Source organism: Ambystoma mexicanum, chromosome 2p (genome assembly GCF_040938575.1).
Source record: "Ambystoma mexicanum isolate Mex_15411 chromosome 2p, UKY_AmexF1_1, whole genome shotgun sequence".
In the NCBI taxonomy this organism is placed as follows: Eukaryota; Metazoa; Chordata; class Amphibia; order Caudata; family Ambystomatidae; genus Ambystoma; species Ambystoma mexicanum.
The window spans coordinates 272,399,548-272,419,201 of NC_090923.1; the positions used below are offsets into that span (position 1 = coordinate 272,399,548).

At 45.9% G+C, this 19,654-nt stretch overlaps 1 protein-coding gene across 1 annotated transcript in view; it reads left to right on the plus strand.

The window, feature by feature from the left end:
- The window catches only part of LOC138566368 (contactin-3-like), a 1,374,021-nt gene that overhangs the window by 719,882 nt on the left and 634,485 nt on the right, over positions 1 to 19,654 (plus strand). Inside the window, exon 4 of the mRNA XM_069643533.1 lies at positions 12,566 to 12,741. Coding sequence (XP_069499634.1) covers positions 12,566 to 12,741 — 176 coding nt within the window. The remainder of the gene's footprint in view (positions 1 to 12,565; positions 12,742 to 19,654) is intronic.

Genomic DNA, 19,654 nt, shown 5'->3' on the forward strand with positions numbered 1-19,654 from the left:
AAAAATAATAGCCCAGTGTAGAGCAGTGACCTTGGTTATTGCCATTTTACAGACCTACATGAGTTTGCAAAACGAGATGGAGTGTGGCCACAAATCAATGGGGGGTCTACAGGTGACTTATCCAGGAGGGGTTTGCCTGTTTTCAGTGACTATGGTAACATTCCTTAATGAAACGTTCTGCCTTGGGGATGCGTGATAATGACAAGGTTGCCCTGATCAATGATAATGCAGAACAGATGGTCCATGGTTAAGCATGATTTAAAGAAGATTATACCAAGTGTCCCGCCATACGTTTTCACAAGTGATGGTACTTTGAAGACATGTACAATGCTCGTCCTTTGTGAATAGACTTGCATAATAGCCTGGCACTTAGGGAAGTTGTAGCAGTTTTCTTTTTATTTTTATTTGGGCACTATAGTGGATGCATTTTTTTCTTATCCTTGATAGGATGTAAAAAGGGCAGCTAGCCAAAAACTTATCAAGAACAGGGTAAACAGGGGGAGCCAGATGGATATTGCTCAGGTTTCAGTGGTAGGTTCACGAGACAGGTTAATCATTAGAAATAATGTAACCCCCTCCAATTGTAAAAATGCCCAGTCAGTTAATATCAGAGATAATGTGGGAGTATGGTTAACACAGTCTGGTTTTACATGAGTGTTACCCTGTGAGGAAGAGTTGAAACCCTGGTGCCCCAGAAGAGGTGCAGGGTTAATCTTGGGGACCAAAATGAAAGAGACCCCTGACAAATGATAAGGAAGTGGTGAAAATTTGTACAAGAGAGAGAGTAACTATGACCCCACAAGAAGGGATGTGCAACAGAAGAGGAGAGCCTCTAGAATCCATCTAGAATCCAGAAGTGGAATGCACTACAGAGAAGAGAGAGAGAGAGAGAGAGAGAGAGAAAAAGAGAGAGAGAGAGAGAGAGAGAAAGAGAGCAAGAGAGAGAGAGAGAGCAGGGCACAGCATCCATAGTACAGTGAGCAGGGCACTATAACGGTAATTATGCCTGAGAATTAATTAGTAAGTAGAGCACTATATCCCCAGGTCTGGGAGAGTGAGCAGGACAGCACATTAAGGAGTAAAAGAACCGAGTGAGACAGACCCTTGATGTTCTCAAGAGTGATATATGTAACAGAGAGAAAGAAAACTATAGTGAAGGGGAGGACTTTTGGTGTATTGGCAAAGGGAGGAAGCCTTAAATCCTGAGAGAGGTGGAGAGGCCTTTCAGTCCTCAGAAGAAGCAATAAAGAATGAATATTAGAGCAACCTAGACAGAATATCTAATTAGCTGGCACCCCTTACTTCCATGAACTAACCCCAGATTAGAGGTCCTTAAAATGTTTACCCCACAACTCCTGGGATACTGGGTTGATGTGTAGTTCCAAGAGGTCCCTCTCCATTCTATTAAATATGTACTAAAAGTCCCTCCATCGTTTTTCTCCGATTATTTTTAACACTGCTTTTGCATCTTTCTGAGCCATCACATGGTGATACTGCATAAGACGATTTTTATATTTCTGCTTACATTGCTGAACTAGCACACTTGTAGGTGCTGTTTCTATTGGGAATGGGGAAGGGGGCAGTGAGGTGAGGTGAGATGCATTCAAAGCACTATAATGGGCTAGGGCTAGGGGGAATGGTGAAAGCACCCCCTCTCAAAGGACCCCACTTCAATATAATCAAATATAATCAACCCATGTAGTATAGCGTACGGCGCGAGCAAATATTGCTATTTTAGCATAGATGTAAGTAATTGTAGTCAAGATACCAGGCCATTGCAGCGATTGTGGCATGCATGCACTAGGCCACATTGCAAGACGAGGGTAATCTTCAGCCATGCCTGAGCTTCCAAAAGGATAGCCCACAACCCCAACCACCACAACACCTATTCATTGTCCTAACAGTGTTGCAAAGTTGTGTTTTCTACTTGAGAGGAATGTGTCCTACAAGGCCATGATCGCCGACGTCTGGTGTGTATTTATTGCACACTGGCCGAAGAATGACCCATCCCATCCCGAGGCGACTACAAGTTATAGCCCATATAACTGACTAAACCTTAAGATCCCTAAATCCCTGGGGATTCTCCCTAAATCCCAGGTGCCCTTTCCCTTTGACCAGCAACCCCAAAGTAAAAATTGTTGAAATGTTCAAAGAGGACAGACAGGGCACATCGTCGAGTGACAATCTTGTGATTTGTATCGAGAGATGCTGGGAGGGGTACATTATAGTTCAAAATGAGGGTGGAGACATTGGAGCCGGATGGCAAGAAGGGGGTGAGCAAACTGTGTGTGTGGAGGTTGCAGCACCCCAGAACTTCCTTTATGCCCGTCTTAAGGCCTGCCAGGTGCACAGTATAGCGATAAAGTAGTTGTATTTGAGCAGCATAGTTCATTTGTTCTTGGACCTTCAACGTGAAAAGAAGATGATCACTGCAGAAACCTTGTGATGGAAGACGGAGGAAATGGGCTGGAACCAATGGACTGGCATCTCTTATGGAGAAGACAGATTATGTATAGGTGCTCAACAACCAGCCACACAGGTTTTTACTATATGTATTGCAACATGTATGACGATGTTCCCCCTTATAATATTCTGCTTTTGCTACTTTTCGGCAGACGTTTTTAGCAGCAGAGTCCTTTGCTGTTGCTCTCATCTGCATGTGAGATTAAAACTTGTTATCCTTAAAAGATCTTGGGCCTTTCTTCCCAAGCGAGTTGCATTCTCTCTAGTGTGAACGTTGAGGGTCTTGCCTTCAATGTGATGAATGTGCTCCCGATGTGAATCCAGGGCCCCCATATTTGCATTGGCTTCCAGGCTGCCTCTCCAGAAGGAGTTGCACCCTCCTACAGTGACTGGTCCAGGAAAACAACATGTGTTCCTAGTGGTTTAGCAGGAGCCGCTTTAAGAGCAGTCCTCTCTGCTCTTTGAAGCAGGGCATGGCTCTGAGGAGAGTGCGTCAAAGTGTTGACAGAGGAGTTTGGGTGAGCACGCACATATGAGTAGACTCTTGTAAGCGATAACAAGTAGGGGACAGATGCATGGGGAAATGTGAGAGGTGTGAACATGTGGAGAGGCGGGTCATTGATGTGACGTGGGTGAGGTGTGTGTTATTTTTCGTTAGTGTTTGTACTGTAAAAAGATTATTTCAGTAAGGCATTATAAGGTAAGGCAAAGGTAAGGCAGGGAGGCCCTACTTGGAAGGGGAGGGAAGGTGGTACCACAATAAAGTATGTTATTGAAAGGAGGGATACAACAAGAAAAATAGTGATCTCATAATAGGCCTGGAATAAGTAGTGGTTGTTTTATTAACTTGATATTTTAGTGTATTGTATTCATGTTTTATAGGATAAAGAACAGGACCTACAAGGGTGGTAATTGTCTGTGTCATGGTATGGTGTGGCAATGAATGGTTATTTGGTGTGTTTGTGCAAGGAAGGGGGACAGAAGAGGGTGGCGGTTGACTTTCCTTTTTGCCACAAGCAAGGGACAGCGTGGGCTGTGCATGAGCAGGGCTTTGTGGGATCAGTCAGCGATAGACATCACTAGCATGAGCGGAGGAACACCAATAGACCACATGTATAAGGCTCTGCCACGGTATCATGACAGGGTGGTGAAATATCATAAGCCGTGGATCACAGAGACAGAAGGAGAGGGGATGCCCTGCCAATGGGCTGGGCAGGGTTGACACAATAAGAGCATTTTGGAACATATGTCCACATTCTTAGTAGCTAAATATAAAGGGAAGCAGCTACAGAAGAAAAAATAAATCTTAGGTCTCTGGTGCATGTTGGAAGACACATAACACCAAGGCAGCGGAGTAGGGGCGCAGAGACAGAAAGATGTAAAGTGCTGGAAGGGAGAAGGAGAGGGTACTGGGGAATATATGCCTTGACAGCATGTCCTGCAGAAGGGTACACAAATCCAAACAACATACCCGCTGTGATAGGGACCCCTTCAGCACCAGTAACAGCACAGGACACTGCTCCCCACCCCATACATGAACCCACCTGAAGTATCAGCATTTGTGGGTGCCAGGCCTAGAGGGTTCAAAGACAGGTTGTCAGAACTTCTAGCAGAACTGTACAGGATACAAGAATCCTCAAATGAGGTGAGGGATGTAGGGGCACCAGAAGACAGATTAGGAGAATGGAGATCAGGATATCTTTTGCTTAGAATGAATCAGTGAGGAATAAAACAAATATGTGTCACAAGGGAAAGAGGTGGGGGTAAGTGGACATACTTTAGATCATATACGGTAGTGGGAGATGTTGAGAGGGAAGATAATAGTGACTCATTCACTGAGGAACAGGGTGATGAAGAAAAAGGAAGGGGTGAAGAGGTGACAGAGTGCCCCCCAAGCAGTAGGTATTTGGGGAAGGGGCAGGTTGAGGAGTAGGATCATAACAAATGGACTGCAGGAGGAAGGGGGGTTTCTAGAGTAAGAGGGGGGGTTTGCACCCAGGGGGGTGGTTTTGGACCACCCCGATGCTGGAATTGCTTAAGGTGGGGGCATTTCGCAAGACAATGTAGGATCAGGTCTGCAATGGGGTATACTTACGGGACACAGCAGCAGGGCCAGGGGCCCTAAGGACAAGGTATGCACAACATGGTCAAGTATATCAGAACCTAGGGTATCCACAGGGGCAACACCAAACATATAATCAGAAGTCTCAAACAACTGACAAGCAAGTGCATCATCTACCACGGCAACAGGAGAGTGGTACTGTCCCAGTGAGCAGGGTACCAAGTGGGGCCACCACTCCTTTTGGAGGAGCAGCAGTGATGGAGGGCAACCCCTTCCCGTTCCCTGGAACAAACACACATACTGATTAGGACAGCCCCCAGAGAGCACTCGCATGTCTGGTCTTGTCAATGTCCATGTAACCTGAAGAGAAACCTTTGGTGGGGAGGTGATAGGAAACAAACAGTTCATATTTATGGTGCAACTAAATCATGTATCATGGAGGGAAATGTTCCCTTAGCAGAAAAATATCTTGATGCGTAGGTATTCTCCCGGGCTATTTCCAAGGTTTCATACACTGAGGAGCTGGACATACAGGTGGGAGGAGAGGTAGTGCAGGCACCCTTACTATATTCCGCAAGTTCTTCTGTTAATTTACTGGGAAGGGACCTGCTCAGCATATTAAAATTGAAGATATAATTTACAGATCGTGATATAGTTTGCTACATGCCTGGGATGTGCACTATAAGAGTGATGTTGATAATACACACAATGACAAGGGAAGTGGTTGTCCACGGGATTATTTTGCTCATGGTGGCAGTGCCACAGATTGCTAAACAGTGTTGGCGAATGCCCACAAATTTCATCTTTCGTCCAACAGTGTCACCTGAGGTGGTGGCGGGAACAATATTATCGCTGGATTTGCAGGAATTGTTGGTTTCTGATAAGAGGGTTGTCATGATAGGAAATTACAAGGACAAGTGTGATTGGTGCACTGTGCTCTGTGTAGATCCAACTGTACAGCTAAAGGAAGTGAAGGATGACAAATTGTTTGAGGACAATACCAAAGATGGGGAAATAATAATTGAGATTTCTATCCCATGTGACATAATGGTACGATATCTGAGAGTGCAGTGCCCTTTTAATGGCATTACTAACCTCGCCTTTATTCTTTGATGAAGACTTACAACATGTGCCTTCATCCAAATCCAGATGATGTAGCACTACTGAAAGATTTGACCCCTGTGCACATAACACTGATGCCAGGTGCGATGCTGCCCAACGCAAGACAATATCAATTAATGAGGGAGGCAGAGGAGCTGCTGGCAGTAGCTTTTGAACAGTTTCATTACCAGTCTCACAGCTACAAGCAGCACATAGCAGTAGATGTACAGGAAGATTGGTTTAACCAAATATTCAGGTGAGTATGGCAGAAATGGTCCTGCATTGCACCACATGTCAAAGTTTTAGTACAGGGATGACACTACGAACGTTATGAGGCACTTTGCCCCTCCCTACTGGCCTGTTCTATGAATTACACATAGATTACACTGACATGGGTGAACTTAATGGATCTAGGTACCTCATTGTAGTGGCATGCCCTTTTCCAATGTGGGTGGAAGCAGGGCCGTGTGCACTTTTTCAATGCATTGTTTCAGCACATTGCAGCACTCCTAGGCATTAAGCACCAGATGTGTTCAATTGTCATGATGCCTACCCCCGTGGAACCAGACCAGGTCCTATGGCGCCAGGCTCACATGGAGAGTCAGTCCTGGCGCCTATGGCGCCAGGCTCATAGAGCAGAACTTACCTGATGCAGACCATGCTGCAAGCTTACCTGGTGCATACCATGCTGCAGAGCTTCAAGCCAAATGAGACTTGGAAGGGTTTTTTTTTACCTAGGGACTATTTTTTACTCGGGTGGGGCTGGGGAAGAATACTTACCTGGCACTACTTTGGAGGCTATTTAAACCACACCCAAAGAGCAGCACACACTTCGCGTTATTCTGCATCCAGCAGTGTCACGCTCACCCTGTCTGCAAGCCTGCATCCAGTCCTCTGCCACGCCTGCCTCGAGTCTGCAGGTCCTAGAAAAAGAGAGGAACAGAAGGAGAAAAGGTTAGAATAAGAGCAAACCTTCGATCCTTACCTGAATTCCGGATCCACCGGACCTTCGAGCTGGAAGAAAGAAGCATTTACGCACACCGCCTCGCCTGCTGCAGCGCCGCGCTGAACTCAAAGGCCTTCACAGCATCCTCACGATCCACTGCATCCTTCTACACGTTCCCGCCGCATTCTTGCACCTAAGGGGAACACAAGAACAGCAAAGGTGAGCCAAGGCAATAAACAGAGGCAATAGTAACTACCCCCATAGACTTACCTGATTACCGCCGGGGGTACTATTCCTCTTCACGGGTCGGTGCAGCCTCCATTGCATCCTCGCCGCACCCCGGCCCCTAAGGGGAACAAAAGGACGATAAGGTGAGACAATGGGACAGATAAGGGGAACTCTTCTCACTGCAATAGATTTACCTAATTTTACCGCCAGAGGCATAATTCCCCCGAACTTCATATTTTCTCACCACACCTGAATAAGGGAACAAGTAGCTTACATTCTGGCCTTATTTTATTGAACTGTGTAGGATAAGCCAAATCCTTACCTGAACTTTGTCAGCTACCACAAGGAACTCTTCGCTGGGGTCAAGCTGCAAACTGCAAGGAATCGGACAAGAGTGAAAGTCAGACACGTGAACTCTTACGAACTATATATTTTTCGGAGTCAATATTGTTCTGGAACAAACCAATTCCTTCGAGCCAGTGAAGCAACTGGTTATCAACGCGCCCCTGCTCTCAATGCAGGATGGAGAGCTCATCTTTTTAAGCCATCAGGTGAGACTATAAGAGGGGGCATCAAAGGTGATCTGTGGGGAGAACAGCGGTGGTGGGGGGAATTTACGCTCAACTCCACGGGTGGTTAATTCCCTTTCTCCATTTGCGGATGAATATTCCTACGGGCCAAGCAAACGAAGCTAGGTGGGCCAGTCCAGTCCGTCATCTCGGCCCTACGCGTCACATTGGTGGAGACCGCAGCTGTCCAGTTCAGATCGACGCCTCTGTGGGAGCCAGGTGAGCGTAACATCAATTTGCCACACACAGGCCAATGGCATTTTGGAGAGAATAAACAGACTTCTTAAAAGCAAGTTATCCCAACTGTGCACCATGGTGAAGACAAAATGGGTTCATGTTTTGTCCCTGACCCTTTTCAGTTTATGCACACAACCCAGCAAAGACACCATGTGTCACCTCACAAAGTAGTCATTGGTTGGTATATGCACACCCCCAGATCCCCTGTAAGGAGTGCTTCAGACTCACATAGGGCAGCTGTGGTGCTATGTGGTGAGTTCAAAGATTATTTGACTACACTAACTAGGGCAATTAAATGTGTCTCCCGACAGAATGCCCCTCCCAATACTGAGACGACAGAGGCACCGGACATAGCAACTACTATGGCAACTGATCCCAAGCATATGACTAAAGAACCACTGCTGCCTGGTGACTTCATACACATCAGTAATTTTGGGTACAGTGGCAACAAACCTTGGTTGCAGGGGACCTATGAAGTGATGTTTTGCACTCCCATTGCAGTGAAGGTTAAGGGGTTGCACTATTGAGTCCACCTCTCTGACGTTCATAGGGCACCTCCAGATAGTACATTGGTACACCAGCCCATCTACCTCACCGGCCTCCCCAGTGGCAATACGTTGCGGTAGCACACTCCAGTGGCAGGCCAAAGTCCAGCTGCTAGCTCTGTATTCTTCTTTTTTTGGAGCTCTTTCTCTCTCTCTTTTTATTTTTCTTTCCTTCTCTCTCTCTCTTTCTTGTGTGAAAGGTGCCTCTTGTATTTCTCTCCTTTTCATTGTCTTGTGTGTCTGTGTTTTTATTTTCAGGTAAGTACGTGACTAATGTACACAATTTGATATGTAGTGACCCAAGCTATAGATGGACGAAAGAGAGAAGATGGACCTATGTTTATTATTGTTTGTTGACCATTATCACAGGTCTTTATGTGACATTGATATTACTACTGGGATTGTATTGGGGGAGGATGTTATAGTGGGAGGTCCTATAAATGGAGAGGAGTGGGATTGTATATTATCCAAATGGGACAGTATATATAAATGTTAATAATGTTTGTGGAGTTACTTATATTAGTAATAATGTGAATACTAATAATAATAATGGAAATGGATATAAAATTCACAATACAACAGTGGCGGAAGCAGTGAAAAGGTTGTTCTCAGCAAGTAGGAGATTGTCTACCAATGCAAATCAATATGTTATTCCCGATAGCAATATTAAAGCTGTCATCCGTGAAAGCGTGTATGGCAGAATTAAAAGAGAAGTACGAAGCAAGTTTGGGGTTGGATGTGATTATGATATCCGTTATCCCTAGTTTACCAACTCATGGTATTCCGACATGAGTGGTGTAGGAAGAAAGGCTGTGAATGGAAGCTGTTATGTGTGTTCACTCATTCTGCAAGCGTCATGGGATCCCAATGAGTTATTACTGCAAGCAGTCCCAATTATAGAGGCATAATGCCTAGTTCATCTTGCACTTTGCAGAATAAAAGGAATGTTTCGGGCACATAGTGTGCAATTGCAAATGGTGGGTCCAGATCGTGTACAGTGCAACAGCGATTCAAAAGACATCAAGTTTGTGGAGCTACTATAACATCTCAATAATAATTGGCAGGACACCACACTACCTTGCTTGGCAGAGGGACTGGTATCATACAATAAAGGAAAGGATAGCACAGATGGACATGGTTGGACAATTTATGTGCACAAATCTGTACAGAGCATATCAAAAAGCTGTCAGGGATTGCAACAATGGAAAAGCCGGGGCAAGTGTACAAGGAAGAAGAATATTGACCTTGTTTCATAGCAAGGGTAAGGTCTTTGTCGGCTCCAACAAATGTTGCACTAACACTCTCCTGATCACAGACATCAAGAAATATTAATGGATTACTACTGGGTCTGTGGCAAACAAGCTTACTTGCACCTCCCACCATCATGGAGGGGCTGTTGTTTGTGGCCACATTGCACTCAGTTCTATTAGTAATACCAGAAGAACATCTGAAGGGGGAGCACTGTCTGCCAAGGGGCCAACTATTCTTCCCAAATTCAGAAATAAAGAGAAGGGCCTGTTACCCACGCAAGAGCTCCACATCCTGCCAGGAAAATGGATTATGATGTTGAATTGTATGCATATATATTTGCATATAGTTTTCCTCAGCATAGTTCTGCAAGGCTTTCAATAGCCTATGAAGTTTTATGGGTGTTTGGTCCAGTAGGACCAGATCATCGGGAGATGTGCCATATAAAAACCAATAACATACCCTGCATCAAGAACTGATTGTATTTGATTATTTTTGTTTGAATAGATTGTATTGCACTTCTGGCTCAGCACATTATATTTAAAACTTAAGTCCGAAGATAAAATATAGAAAAAGTTTGATTTACCGGTATAAATGGGGACCTTGCGCTGTCGAATATTGCAGTGAAACAGAATAACATGTCTGAATAACAAAGCTTCCGGACCCTTTGCTCTGTTTTTCATTAAGCAGAAGGCTTCTATAAACTGAATAACAGAGCATTCCAGATGATTTGATGAGGTGTCAGATAGCAAAGCTTCTTCTGTAAACAGCTAGTAAAGATGAAATGTGCAAATGGATGAACAATGGATAACCAGCAGCCGCATATGGAATTCAGAACCTTATGGCATTTTCAGTAGATACCCATAGGGTTCCGGTCGATCTAGAGCATTTTCGCGAATGGCTAGTCTGAGAGGAGGGTGGGGCGTCATGCTGGGCTCTTCCCTGGTGATACAGAGCTGAGCAGGGACATCTCATATCACAGGGGAATCTGGGCATCCTTGGCTATGGGCAAGGCAGTGACAGACACGCATCTAGGCTCCCTATAACGGCATGGCCAAGAACGAGCCGGACAGGGTGATGGCAAGAGTACATGCTAGTAAAGGGATCTGAGTGTACACAGTTAGGGGAATATGAATGCATCATCTAGGTGATATGATATCATATGATAGGTTATTTATAATGCGCTAAATACCCACAGGTTTCTAAGTGCGGGCCCAGGGGTCGAACCTGTGGTGCTCTGTGACGCCTTGCTTCCAAGGAGAGCACTTTGCCCCTGAGCTATCCTCCCGATGAAAAGCACAGCGTGTGTTCCCCGCAGTAAAAGGGCAGGGAAAGGTGGGCTGTGAAAGCCACCAGAACACTCTACAAGGCCCCATCATGCTGCGTTTACAAGTGGGTCACTGTAGAGCACCATGTAAGAAAAAGAAGTGGCAATGCCAAGGAATTTGGTTTGTATGGGCATTCAGCATGCAGTACTGGTGGTATTGGTATTATATGCCAAGATACTACCACTGTTTGCTCTCCTACTTGCAACAGATGCCAAGAGTACTATGAGTTATCTATTGGCATCCAATGCAGAGGGCGTTGTGGAGCACTGACCTGAGCCTAAACGCTTAAGTGTAAGTAGTGATAGTACCAGCAAATTTCCAAATGAAGCAGCCCAGGCAATTCCATCACATCAGTGCTAACATATTGCCCCCCGATGACAGCAGTGTTCTCTGTGCTGGGCTCTAAGCAGGCCAAACCAAGGAAATGCAGGCACTGATCGAAAATGCCAAATAAGACCCATCTTCGACCGCAAATGTCATCCACGAGCCAATCGCTTCAGCAGCATTCAGTGCGCAGCCAGAAAAGAGAGTAGCATTCAAAACCTGATGTCTCACCTAATAATACATACAACCATCAGCCACCAAGTAGCTCTAGGCCAATGATACCCCCACCCACACCAAGCAGGCGCCACCACTGAGTCCTGATGACTGCCTGTAAGCAAACAGCAGCAGCAGGCGTAGCTAGAACGTTGTGTCAGCAATAACACCAAAGTGGCGATCGGCAGATGGACAGGTGCTGGGCATTTGAGAAACAAACAGCACTGACAGGTTCCACTGACCAAGAGCTGGTGTCAGACATGCACACGTGGGCAGCATGGTTCACACAAAGGTCATCTAAATGTATTGTAGAGCCTAGTGCAGTTTAAAGGGATGGCAACTAATCACAAACCAAGATGCAGTCTGTTCCAACAGCCCCCACCCAAGGAACACCACGTCACTGACAACACCAACAACAGGAGATGAGCGGGCAGCTCCAAGGTCAGTGTACATGGTGAGGCAGTGGCGGGTGTGGCTGGGAAGTGTCCTGGAACCTCGAGCTGGCAGACTGTGAAGAGGCTGGTGAGGCCATGAATGGCTTCGCTCAGTGCTTTCAATCTAGTTTCCTTTCTTGGCTGCTTCCTCCCAGCCCTCCTCCTCGGCTAGCTCTTCTCCCTGTTCCTTGGCAGCAGAAGGGCTCTCAACACAACAGAAGTGGTCAGTGATCCCGGGGATTCCGAGGGCAATTGTCACGGACAACCCTCTCAGATTAGACCCAGAAGCGTCCAGTGGGGTGGATGTTAGAACGGGGATAGGGTGTCAACATCGCCCGCACACAGTAAAGGCGGGGAAGAAGGGTTCTGTGAACGGCAGTCTCCATCTCGAAAATATATCACTCCACGAGCTGAGCGTCACACAGACACGTGACATGTGACAGTACTCCTGATTGTGAGGAAATACGTTAAACAAGCCACTATTGTATTCCATGTGAGTATTACTACCGAAATGAACACTTTGTGCATCTATTGTAGGGCACAGCATTTGCAGTTGCCATGCCAACCACCATGATTGCTTCTTGGAACTGTGTTTTTTCTTGTCGCAATGTTTTGGCGAAATAAGGTGGCTTACACCATCAAAAAGCGACAAGACCAAAAATAGAACATACTTTTGCATATTGCTTAAAACACATTACATTGTGTTTACGCAGGATGTTTCAAGCATGCTAACGTGTTTACAGCGTTATCTGCTTGCAATGTGAACTACAGAGTAATATGAACCAATGTCATACTTGAGCAGAGTGTAGAGAAGAAAATCACCTGTCTGTCAAATCTATCATATTTTTCAATTTCTCCCTATTCCAGGTGGAGATTAAATGGGAGCGACATTGATTTGAGTATGGATTACCGTTATAGTTTATTTGGAGGAAATCTTATTGTTATTAATCCCAAGAAGAATTGGGATGCTGGTATTTACCAATGCCTGGCCGAAAATTCGCATGGAGCAATTCTGAGCCGAGAAGCAAAGCTGCAGTTCGCTTGTAAGTGTTTCCAACATTCATTCTGTCTAACACGGCCTATAAAATGGGTATGTTTTGCAACAATGACAGTATCACTTTATTTACTTTCATAAAATTGTGTTTTGATTGCTTTTCCTTTCCATTGCATTGTCTGCATTTTTCTTATGGATGTATGCAGGATGGAGGTTTGTGTATTGTCACTTTGAAAAATGATTATAGATCATGGTCTTGGTTACTTTTTAGAAAGACTCAATAGGGGTCAGTGTGCTATGAATACAAATATTTTGTTTCACAGAATAAGACCCCAGTTCTGAGTAAAAAAAAAATCCTAATTTAATTCCGTCAACAGATCATTGCATTATCTTTTAAAATTGAGCTAGCAGTGTTTTTATTTTCCATATTTTTAATTCATTTTGTGACTTTCATTGCATTTAATCATATTACAATCATTTGCAATATATTACTGCCAAATGTTCAAAAGAAATAGGTCCTGTCAGGTAGGTGCTGATGTGGGCCGCTCTAAAGAAACTGAATGTACCAACCTTATAGTGTTTATTTTTTTTATCTGCAGCCAGAATGAGAAAATTTCACTTAACTTGCTAAAATAAATTAATAAAACAAAATAATATAGAAATATGTATAGTGTTTCTAAGGCATCTGTTTTCTCGCTTCCTTGGCTACTTGGCTGCCTGGTGAGTTTGTGTTTGTGCTGTGCTACACTTAATGCTCTCTCTGTGATGAAACACTCTGCTGACATCTGCCTCCCCCTTGAAGACATTGCCCTCGATATCCTCGCTCTCAGGGGCGTTGCTAGGGGGGGGCTAAGGGGGCTATAGCCCCTGATCTTTTGGTTGTAGCCCCGGATAGAATCTCAGGAGCTACAGCCAAAAGACTAGCTAGCCCCCAGTCCCAGCAGTTCTCACATCAGCTTAGCCCCGGGTCTTTTCCAGACACAGCAACTCCCCTGCGTCGCTCTAACTGAGACTTGGAGCAATGCCAGCTCAGTCACTGCATTTGACTCCCTTCTCCCTGATGGCTATACGATCATATCCAAGCCTCGCCCTAAAGGTGCTGGTGGTGAGGTGGCCCTGAATTTCCCAGAGTTGATCCCTTCTTAGCTCATATCCACCCAGCCTTACTCCTCCTTCGAATCGCCCGTCTGCAAGCTGGTCATTTCTCCAAATTCCTCCCTGACCATTGGCGCTATCTACAGGCCACCTGGCTCTATCACCCTGTTACTCTCTGAATGGGCTGGCTTTGCCTCCTTTCACCTCACATCCACCTCTAAACTCCTTCTCCAGGGCGACTTCAACATTCATCTTGACTCCTTAATCATGGCATCCACTCTCTTCAGTGACCTCTGCACCTCATTATCCCCCTCTGTTCTCCCCTCTGGTCCTACCCACTCACCTGAACACACTCTAGATGCCTGATCTTTTGCTCGCCGCCCCACTCACCACTCCACTCACCTGGTCAGACCACTCTCACCTCCCCCAGCTTTGCCAACCTCGTTCACTGAAATCCATCCAATCAAATGAGTGGCAGCTAATACCTTCTCATCCACCTTCATCCCCCTCTACCCTCAATGCAGACTCTACCTCTGACTCCGCTCTCAGAAACCTCCACCTTGCCAACACTAACACTCTTGACATTCTTGCCCCTGTCATGAGGATCTGCCTGACACATGCCTCCAAGTGTGACACATGCCTCCAAGTGTAACACCTGGGGCAATTCTGAACTAGCAGCCCCAAAACAAAAGTGCAGAACTGCGGGATGAAAGTGGCAGGCCTCAGGCTCACCCAACGACAAACTGGCCTGTCGCCTTCTTCAAAGACAATACCAACTCTCCATTTGTTCCAAGAAAAGGGCCCACATCCAGGCTCATGTCTCTGGGACATCCAACAACATGGCTGAACTCTTTAAAGCTGCACGGACCTAGCCAACTCTTTTGCGGTCTGGACCTCACCTCTTCCCTCTCTGGCCCTCTGCTATACACTGGCCACACACTTCACTGCAAACAATAAGGACATCCTGAGCACTCTCTCTTCCCTTTCAACCTCCCCATCCCCCTGCCACCTATGGCCTCCCATCCCCCCTCTGCATTTCTCTAATCCTTCTCCCATGTCACATTCAAGGTCACTAGAGTTGTCCGCTCTATGAAGGTCACTTCCAAACAGGTCTCCCCTAGTCCTCCAGAACTATCAAGGACAACATCAGCTCTCTTCTCCCTGCACTTGATGATTTCTGCAATCACTCCTTAGCTACTGGGTATTTCCCCACTTCCCTTAAACAATCTCTTGTGCACCCCCTCCTGAAAAGACCTTCCGTCATCCCCTTGTGTCCAGCTAACTACCACCCCATCTCTATCACTCCCTTCCTTGGGAAACTCTTGGGGAAGCTGTCTTACCCCAAATGACCCAGCACACTGGTTGCCTACATGTCCATCAGTCTGAATTCCGAGTGTCCAGAGTCTGGGAAACTGCTCTTCTGAACACCCGTGAAAAACTGTTTGCATCTCTCGATTCTAAGTCTCTAGATGTTCTCATTCTACTTGATGCCTCCTCCGCATTTGATATGGTCAACCACTCCATCCGCACAAAATGGCTCCCAAATACCCTTGGTATCTCCCGGTGGGCACTGGACTGGCTGACCCCCTTCTCTCACACCTCTTTCTCCACCTGTGGTGCTCCACAGGGCTCCAACATTTCTTCCTGGCTCTTTAACATCTACATTGCGCCCACTTGCACAGTTCATTTCCACTATCATTTCCACTATCACCCCTTAATTACAGACTTATGTAGATAACACACAGCTATTCTTCAAAATACCCTTTGATCCTCCCCTTACTTCCTCCATCATACCTGACTGCCTATCTGCCATTCAGTCCTGGTGTGCCTCCAATGATCTCTGCCTCAATGCCAGCAAAACTGAAATCCTACCCATTGGGACCCCTGTTCCTTCCTTATTCCCCTCACGCTGATCACCCTTTATGGGCCCTTCCCCTTCTCCTTCATCCAAAGTCAGAAACCCTGGTGTCATCCGTGACTCCTCCCTTTCCTTCCTACCTCACATCCAGGATCTTGCTAAGAAGGCCCACTTCCAACTCCCTCTCCTCAAAGGAATAATTTCTTTCATCACTTTCCCTCTGAAGCTCAATGTCTCTAGAGTTTTGACATTCTCTAGGCTGGACTAATGCAATAGCCTCTTCCTTAATCTGCCCTCTTCCTCGCTACGTCCTCTCCAGCTTATACAGAATAGGGCTGCAAGAGATAACTTTGGCCTCAAGCCCATGTACTGCATCTCTCCAGCCCTAAAATCTCTCAGCTGGCTTCCCCTTGCTGACAAGGATGTCTGGGGCCAAGAACCATACTATCTATAACTGGCTCTCATCAAATACTCTCCCTCCAGATCTGTACACTCCTAAACAACAAGCTGGTGGCTGATTTATTTCCTTGGCTGGCTTCCTTCTCTGGAACAATCTCCCCCTTCCTCTCCATCTTGAGCCGGATCTCCTCAAATTCCGGAAACACCTCAAGACTTTCCTTTTCACATCCTCCTTCCCGCTCTCCCTCCCTTGCTAAACCCCACAGTCGCTGATATTGCTGACCATGTCCCTCATGTGTCCTCCTGGGTCCTAGTCTTCCCCCACCTAAAAGCCTTCAGTCTCTGCCCACCCCAAAAGCCTTCAGCCTCTGCCCACTCCCAACACCTACCGTTGGGCTCCGTCTCGCCTGTGCTATCTCACAGGCCGGCACTTATTGTTTCAGTCAGTTGACCACTTTTACCAAGTGATCTCTGCAGGGCACCTAACAGCTGCTTTCAAACTACTCCCTTGCACTTCTCTTTGTGGCACTCCTAGTACTTGCCCTCCTCCCCTTCCCTTCTCTGTCTCTGCACTCGCATGTTCTAAGTGCTCAAAACGCCTAGTATGACTGCCTCTCTTTCTATATAAGTCCTTACAAATGCTCAATAAAATACATTAAATAAAAACGGATGCCCTGGAACACACATTGGGCCTCATTACGAGTCAGGCGTTAAGGGGTTAATGGCGCTGTAAACGGCGCTGACCCTTAACGCCTGATTACAAGGTCCCTTAGCGCCATGGTGATTTTAACGCCTGCTTTTTTCAGGCGTTAAAATCCATGGCGCTAAGGGATCATGGTGCTAATTACGCCACCGTAATTTACGGTGGCGTAATTAACGCCTTCCCCACTCCCATTATGCCCTATGGGGCAAAAATGGGAATGGGGTAGGGTAAAATGGGAAATGGGGATTTACCGCCCCACTCACCTTGGAATGGGGCAATAAATCCGCCATCCACCATGGTGTAAACATGGTTTACACCATGGTGGTAAGGGTTCGACCCAGGCGGTAACTCACCGCCTGGGTCGTAATGAGGCCCATTGTATTCCAGATGTTGCCATTCAATGGCAATTGTTTACAACCTATAGCTATTTCCATGAAACTCCCATATGCAGATTATGACAGGCATTTGCACTCAATACCACAACCTTGGATGAATTGCCATGTCAGTTGCACATATTATAGGACATCAATGTCCAGTTATTCAAAACAAACATCAGGTAATGTCGCCAATTGCTAGTTATTCTCAAAGTATTAAAGCTATGTCCACTGTATTCCAAGTTCCCACAACATGTGCACCTATATCGTTTGAAGAGAAATATAGAATGCAACTAAAGATTGCAGAAGTGAAGAGAGTCAGCTGAATGGGGCCCTCGTTGTGCCGGTCCCTCCCTCATCTCAATGTTATAGCAATGAGAGGTGTACATCATTCCTGGTCCCCTGCTCCCCATCAAATTGGACGGGGGACAAATAGCTCAGATGAAGGTTTTCACCTACTTTGCATAAACTCAGCAAGCATCATGTTGGGACCAAAGAATGATCACAGATCGTTACATGTCAATGTCTTTGGTAGGTCTAAGGGTTCCATGTGATATTTTCGCTGCAAAAATATTGCGATGCAAAAATATTGCCATATTTTTGCGGCAAAAATAACACATGGACCCTGCGGGGGACACCCCCGCAACCACCGCACCTAATATTTTCGCCACCAAAAATATCACCTATGGCCGTTCCCGACGACCATATGTACGGCGATATTTTTGCTGGCGAAAATATTATGATACCGGTCTAAGATCCAACATATGTGTGTACCCAAACAATTAGTGACTAACTACGGGAATCTCTTTTTAAATAATTAGTCCAGACATTCCATGGACATACATCAATACCAGTATCCAAAAGAGTATCCAAAAGTTAGCCAAATCCATTTCCCTGACCAAAGGGCAACATTGCAATGGAGAAAGTGATGAGCTAGCGTGAAGATTTTTCTTTCTATCTGCTCAGTGATCAAAGTGCGGAGGAGGGGCTGGGTGCAGTGCTCCTCTACTTTTATTTTTCTAGTGTCCCCATTCCTATTTGTCTATTTTAAAAAGAAACCTCTCTGGAATGGTTCTTTTTAAAATAAAAGGATAAAACGAGAAGTTAATAAATCAGCACTCAGCTCCAGCAATATGAGGGTCTCACAGTAGTGCTTAGCCTTGGCCCACGCCTGCACTTTGAGCAGCGGTTGACGTTCCGTAACTGCATTTGCCCTCACAGTACGCAAGAGTGGGCCAAGCTTAAACACCATATTAGGATTGGAAGGATTGATAATGGATCTGTGAATCAAGCAGCAGCAGGACGCAGCCACTAGCCAGTCTACTCTTTACACATCGAGCCCAGCAGGTAAATAAATGGGTGTACACTGGCCAACGAACCATCATCTCATAAAATTTATTGCGGGACCTGATCGACACATTTACCGCCCCCAACCCCTGCATTGATGCCAATTGGGACAAGTTACAAATTCGTGTTGTCCCGTGGTGTGCATAGACGCAGACAGTAAGACACCCTCTGCGGAACGTCACAAATGTTGCGCTCGCTTCCTGACGAAAGCCTTCCAGCTCTCTGTCTTTTATCTTTCGAAAGTGGCCCACTTTTGAAAGTGTGAAGAAGTGGGAACTCATCATGGCGGCAGAGTGGCTCTGCCCGGCGTCTGCCATGCATCCTGACGTTTTAGGAATCCTCACGTTGCTCTGTCAAGAGAACACTCATTTCAGTTGTTTTCCTGTGGATATTAAGGAGCCCGGAGAAGGATTGCGTGCTGCAATGGCTCTCGGAGGCCCCTTTGAAATGGCCTGTTCTTTCCAGGGGACAGGCAGCAGGCTATCTCTCCGAGGATTGCACATGTCTTTCATTCGCCTGGCTCGGAGTAGCTAGCTTTACTTTTGCATGCATTTCTACACCACAGTACTGGCAGGAGAATGCTGTGTATAGGCAGTGCTTTAAATGGTCCGGTCCTACCTGGCCCTCAGAAGGCGCACTTTTTATTTTGAGCATTTGAGTACCTGCACAACTTCAACTATGTTGTGACTGGTGTGGTGACAATGAAAGCATTTCATTCACTTTATCACAATGAAGGGCTGAGCTCTTGCCACCCTTTGCTGGAGAAAACAGCACCCCCTCCCGCCTCTCCCTCCACCTCCAGAATGCCCATAAGATCCCATTCAGGGCCCACCCTGCAAAACAAAAGGAGAGACACACATGCAGGGAGCTCCTGAGCTCTCAGCACACCAGGCACGAACACTGCTTCACAAAGAGGGCTTCACCTTTTATCATTGGTGTCCTTTGATGGAGAAATGATTGATTTGGATAGCCTGGGAAACCTTTAACATGTTACTTTGTTATTGGGAGTGTCTTTTCTAATACTCGAGTGTAGTAATTGGTGTTGTGATGGCATGTTTTGGACTGCAGTTTCAGTGACCTACCAAATTCCTTATTATTAATAGACAATAAAAGCGAGCAATAATACAACTCCACTTTTAAATTGTAGTTTACAGTTATGATATCTGCTAGTTTGACACGCAAAAAA